Source organism: Nannospalax galili, unplaced genomic scaffold (assembly GCF_000622305.1).
Source record: "Nannospalax galili isolate Female #2095 unplaced genomic scaffold, S.galili_v1.0 scaffold557, whole genome shotgun sequence".
In the NCBI taxonomy this organism is placed as follows: domain Eukaryota; kingdom Metazoa; phylum Chordata; class Mammalia; order Rodentia; family Spalacidae; genus Nannospalax; species Nannospalax galili.
In genome coordinates this window covers 784,821-791,336 of record NW_008340356.1, presented here as the reverse complement: position 1 = coordinate 791,336, position 6,516 = coordinate 784,821, and the positions used below count along the sequence as shown (strand labels likewise).

Here is a 6,516-nt window from a genome sequence, read left to right as displayed (position 1 = left end):
AAAAATTATATTTAAAAAAAATTAAATATAAAATAAAGCATCAAAAGTATTAAGAGGTTATATTTTTTCCTTAGAACATTTCCCATTTCCATTTTTAATCTGAATTAACAAAGCTAGGATAAGACTCCCCAGGGCTGGGATTATAGGAATATACTGTTCTGCCTGGATTATTATTAAGTGGGTCTTGGGGATCCAAACTCAGGTCCTCATAATTGTGCAGCAAGTGCTTTTACCAAACTAGCTATCGCCTCAACCCATTAATTTTGTAATTTTTAAAAATTTCAGTAACTTAAAGACATTTTTCCTTTATCAAATCAAATTTTATCACTCCACCTAAAGGAAAATACTATGAACATAAACTTCTTTGATTACCCAGAGCAACAGAGACATAGACATGAACAAACCTTCAGATTCGTTTCTCCATCCAAACTAGCAGTTGTAACGTGACACGAACCGTCAAGCCGGTCTGAGGACAGAAGCGCCAAATCTGCAGGGAAAATCTCATCTTTGGCTATTCGAACAATATCACCCACCTGTGAGAGTTTTTGGGAAAAGTGAAGACATACATTTTAGAAGACAAGGATTTACTTTCCTTCTGCTGTAGATGAGTGGCCTATCACAGTCTTTTACTTTGTATCTATTTATATTTTACAGTGCAGTTGAACTCTGGTGCTCAGGCATGTGAGGCTAGTGCTCTCCACTGGGCAACACTCTTGCCACTTTCACGGGCTTCTACAATCTATGAATCTAGCACATAAAATCAGGACTACAACTATGTACTACGACACCAAAACACAATTTCATAGTACTCACAACATACATACTCGAATGTTCTGTGATCTAGTTTTCACAAGGCCGCCACTTCGAACAACATACACAGGCGCTCCATTTACTTCACTGTCTGAGTTATGTCGTAGCCAATCTTCATATCCCTGAAAATATCCAAAGAACCAAAGTTATCCACTTCAGTATACATTTAAAATATTTCTACTAAATGAGAGAGAAAACGCTAAGAATTTCAGAGATGACTTTGATGGCTGCCACAGGTTTCCGACATTCATTCCTACTAGAAACATTACTTGTTCTCATTACATGCATGTTCTGGTTGTCAGAGAGCCTATCTCTTTTTTGTTTTCTTGCTACAGGTTTTTTTTCCATGTTACCTTTATGGATCCTTTCCTCAATTCACAATTGTTAGGATTAGGATCTGCAAGAGCCCCCTCCCCAACAGGGCCTCACGGTTTTGCAAGCCCCTGAGAATGCGGGAACTGAGTTAATGAGCACCCTGGTCTTTGAAGACAAGAGAAGTAGACTCTCTGCACCTTTTGGTCAAAGGCAGCATGCTTCCTCTTTGATGATCTTAAAGGATAAACAGACACCTTTTGACCCAGATCCTGGCTGACGCAAGGTGGGCTGTGGGTGGAACGCTCGCTGCACTGGCAGGGTTGGAGGGCTAGGTGCAGGGAGAGGAGGCATACGTGACTTGTGACCCAGGTCAGTGATGCCAGGGAGGCTGGATGTGGAGGGAGCCGAGGACAGCACGTGTCACTAATCATAAAACACTTTTTGAGGTCTGAAGTAGCATTATTACCATCTTACAGGTGGGGAAACTAAGGCACAAAGAGATTGATTTACATTCTCTGAGGGCATCAGGAGGGGAGCAGGCTGGGAGAGACGAGGCACTGGGAAGCTGGCCTAGTTCTGGAGGTGGGAGGATGTGTGGCTGGACGGGCACACAGGCACGCTCAGCTTGGACAGACAGACGGAAGGGGCCGGTTTTAAAAGAAGCTGTTCTGGTAAGCCCTGGGCTCCCTCTCTCCCGCCTAACTTTTAAAAAAATCTTCCCGCCTTCTGCATCCCCTGAAGCCCCCTCCCCCATAAAGACCCCAGCCCACAACTTGTGGGCTGACAATTTCCCTATCCCAAAGGGAATTGTCCTGTGTGACTTTCCTCTGCTAATAAACTCTATCCCGCTGGAGTTTTATCTGTGTCCTGGTGCTTTCTCCCAACTGACCCGATTCATCTATCAACAATCACTACTAAAATTCTTCTATTCCTACATATGCAAATAGTGTAAAATAGGCGGGTATTTCTGAAATGTTTATCTTCAACTCCTATCTCTTCTAGATTCTGAACGTGAACATTTAGCTGTTCTACTAACATCTCCATTTGCAGTCTCATAAATGTTACCCCACATTACCTTTCTTACCACCACCTCCAAAATCCTTCTTCCTTCCAACAAGTTCCCTCCTACTTTGATGTCTTTTTTGTACAAGGGGTGATGACTCACTGAGTTTAACTCTGGTTGCTTGCACACCCTAATGAAGAAATCACAACCCTCCTCCTAGCACACAGTAACTGCCCACAGTTCCTCAATGAGGGGTTGGGTTTACAGACACCTTCTTTTTTAAAATGTGTATGAGTATTTTGCCTGCCTGTATGTAAGTGCACCCACACTGTACAATGCTTGCAGAGACCAGAAGAGGTCATGGATTCCCCTGGAACTGGAATTACAGAGTGTTATTAGCCACCATGTGGGTGCTGGGAACCAAACTCAGGTTCCCTCCAAGAGTAGCCAGTGCTCTTAACCACTGAGACATCTCTCCAGCCCCAGGGTGTCATTCTTGACTTTTACTTTTCCTAACACTATTCAGTCATTAAATTCTATGACATCTGTGAACAAATAATATTTTAATCATACAGTATAAATTCACATAGCAGTACTGCAGACAACAGAGGGAAAAAAAGAATAAATTTAAAATTGAGGTTTACTTTTTTTGCTTTCTTAAAGCATAGATTAATTATAATCCAAACTCCAAAACTTTTTGAGTCCTGGTATGATGTCACAACTAGAAAATTCCACATTAGACTTCTTTGTCAAACATTATTTTATATATAAAAATATTTTAAATACTGAGTAAAATTATCTTCAGGCTCAGTGTATAAAGTACAATAAAACAAGTTTTGTCTTTAGAGTTGGGTTCCTTTGTCAAGATTATTCCAAAATATGGAAAAAAAAGAAATTCAAAGCACTTCTGGTCTCAAGCATTTTGGATAAAAGATATTCAAACTGCAGTACTTAGAAAAATTTGGCACATCACTGAAAAGGAAAACAGATACAAACTTTGATGGTAGAAAGTGAGAAAAATTAAGTGGAAATATCTCCTGTGCTATTTAACAAAAATTCAAGAATTCAACAGTATAGAACACTAGAGCTAATATATAGTGCTAAAAAGCAACGTTCAGACTACTGTAGCTTGTGTTCTATACTACCACTGAGGACAATGTGACTACTTTAGATATCTGGATTAATTTACAAATAACTGTTCCATTGGGAGAAGAGAATTAGCAAATTAGAGTTTAGGTACATTAAGAAGGAATTTTACCACATTATTTTGTATTCAATGCTTCCACTGAAAAATGTGTTTATCTATTACTGTAAAAATACTAAGATACTGGGGCTGGAGACATGGCTCAGAGGTTAAGAGCACTGGCTGCTCTTTCTGAGGACAATGGTTCAGTTCCCAGCTCCCACATGGAGGCTAATAACTGTCAGTAACTCTAGTTCCAGGAGATCGGACACCCTCTTCCGGCCTCCAGGAACGCTGCACACATGGGTGCATCTATATACACACAGGCAAAACACTCACACATAAAAACAAAACCAAAAAAATTTAAATATGAAAATACTGGGGCTGAGGATATAGCAGAGTTGGTAGAGCGCTTGCCTAGGATGCATGAAGCCCTGGATTCCATCCCTGTATTGTATAAATTTGGGCATGGTAGTGCTCCTGTAATCCCAGCACTCAAGAGACAGAGGCTGAGGGGTAAGAAAGTTTAAGATTATTTTCAGCTATGTAACAGGTTTTAGGCCAGCCGTGGACCCTGTGGGGCGCTGGGGGACCTCATGAGGTCCCCGTGGACCCCTCACAGAACTCTGTGGGGTGAGTGGGCATGTGGGGATGCAAGATGAGGCAGACCATGGACAAAAGAGATCCGGAATGGCGGGCCAAGCCACACAGAGCTGGGTGCAGGGTGTTGGGTGTTCATTTTTTTGTACATTGCCCACCGCCCCCCCCACAAAGGTATAAACTATACAAAATTCAAATTAGGATGTGTTATAAGGTTTGTCTACCTGCGTCAGGAGCAAGGGACCATTACAGAACTCGGGCAACAGGGTCTTATCTAAATTTAGCACTCAACTGAAGCAATCATCCTAAGTATGTGGTATAAGTTTTCTGCTTCTTCCCCTGAGATTATATTTTTAACTAATTCTAGAAAGAGAGAAATAGTCAATTATTATATTAAATTCTTATTTTGTAGTTATGCATTCACCAAAAATTTTTTCAATGTAGCTAATGGCACTATATTCTAGTTAAGTGCAGTCTACAGTTGGCTAAACATGCACTGGGTGATAAGGACAAAAAGAATTTAAATTGTTTTAAAAAATATGGAGCTGGCTATGGTGATGCGTGCCTTTAACCCCAGCCCTTGGGAGACAGAGACAGACAGATCAGTCAGCCTTGCCTACAAAATAAGTTCCAGACCAGGCAGGGATAGTAAGACCATTTCAAAAAATAAAACACTTGGCCAGACATGGTGGCATACACCTTTAATCCCAGCCTGCTGGACTTAGTGAGTTCTAAGCCAGTTGGGGACACAGTGAGGCCTTGCCTCAAAAAGACCAAAAAATAAAAAACTTGAAAAAGTTTCGTGGAAAGCCACTACCAAAGAAGTTTCCTAAAACATATACATATGTAAAGAGTTTAAACAGAGTTACTCTATAACTGGGGACTATGCCCCTACTAGACACCACACACTAGCAAATAAAAGGCTCAGTGCCATGAGCTGTTGGCTAATGAACTCCAATACATCCCCAAACATTACTGGCTATTGGTTATTGCTCTTGGTTACCCTCCAAAACTTGTGGTTAAGACCCTACTGTTGAAGACACCACACACTTGAGTCATAGAGCATGAAGAAATCAAACTGGTATTGACCTCAAAGCTTCATTCCTACTGACTAGCCTTCATAGCACTGAAAGGTACTATGCTCACTACAGGAGGAGAAAAGTAATCATCTATCTCACCCAACTGTGAATGCTGTGAACTGTAATAATGAACAACCTGGCAACAAATGCCCACTGGGGAAGGGAAGGCAGCGTGACTGAATGTTAGTTACTGGGAAGCTGAAAGCAGGAAGAGGCTGATCAGGAGAACAACACACCGTCGAGGTACAGTACAGTAGTGGTGACAAACTAATGAGGTGCATCTTGAAGGCAGGGGTAAAAGCAGTTAAAGGATGCAGATGTGGTGGGAAATGATATGGCTATTAATAAGCTAGGGAACAATAGGAGCAGCGTGGTTTAGCTCTGTGGGAGTCTCTTCTTAGACGTAAAAGTGGGAATGTGCAAAGTTAATTTTTTTGGTGTGTGTGTAGTCCAAATAGTTTCAGGATAAATACTAATTTCAGAAAATCAATATAGAGATGGACTGAATGAAATCACAGAGAAAAATATGAAAGACAGGTCCAGTGGACAAATACGTGCTATTCTAATGAAATAAATGACATTTGAAAAACCAAGTAAATAGGTAACTGTGTAGTGATTTGGATGCTTGCTAAATATACACACAAATCCCAATCTCCATCAGAAGAGTGAAGAAAAGGAAATCTAAGTGAAAGTTAAGGCACAGTAGTCTCTGACACACTGTTGCGTAATGTAATTGTTAAACTATAGACCCTTCTATTCTTTATCCTTTAGCAAAACCAAGGCAAGGCCCAAAGGGTGGTTCAGTAGGTAACGGCACCTGTAACAAGTATGACAATCTAAGTTCAGTCCCCAGGACCTATATGGCAGAGGAATGAACTGACTTCTGTGGGTTATGCTCTGACCGATACCAGCAAACCATGGCATGTATATATCACACATGTGCATGATGCTTATGCACACACACACACACACACACACACACACACACACACACAACCAGAAATGTGATTAAAATGTTTATAAAAATGAATAAAACTAACTTTCAAAGGCAATTAATATGCTTCATCCCAGAACTGCAAAATATGTGTCAATTTCATTTCCCCATCAATCAACAAGCAATCCTTACATATTATGAAATGGAAAATCTTAATACCATTTAGGTAAGAAAATGCAATGAACTCTCTCAAGTGGAAGGAAGCAGCTCTGTATCATTGAGACCCTGCCAGGATTTTTTGAGAAGTGGTAGCTATTTCAGCATGACATTATTAAGAACTTATTTCTTAATTAGTATACTTATCCAATAATCTAATTCTCTATTCCTAAATCTTAACATCAACTCATAATCTGGTTAAAATTATTTCCATTAGTGTATTACTACATATAAAACCAACGTTGTCAAGGAAAACTGTAAGCAGGAAAGCACAAGTGTTCATCCTAAAAGCAGATACTCTGCATTCTATATATAGACCTTCTCCTTTGAACTATACTTCCTTTAAGTATCATTAAACTTACAAAGATAATGTTTC

The 6,516-nt window shown here is 40.2% G+C and overlaps 1 protein-coding gene across 1 annotated transcript in view; it reads right to left on the bottom strand.

Annotated features, from left to right (window-relative positions):
* The window catches only part of Atp11b (ATPase phospholipid transporting 11B (putative)), a 120,043-nt gene that overhangs the window by 91,125 nt on the left and 22,402 nt on the right, over positions 1-6,516 (bottom strand). The window contains exons 5-6 of the mRNA XM_017798741.2: positions 825-932; positions 405-533 (exon numbers count right to left, since the gene is read on the bottom strand). Of these exons, the coding sequence (XP_017654230.1) occupies positions 405-533; positions 825-932 (237 nt within the window). The remainder of the gene's footprint in view (positions 1-404; positions 534-824; positions 933-6,516) is intronic.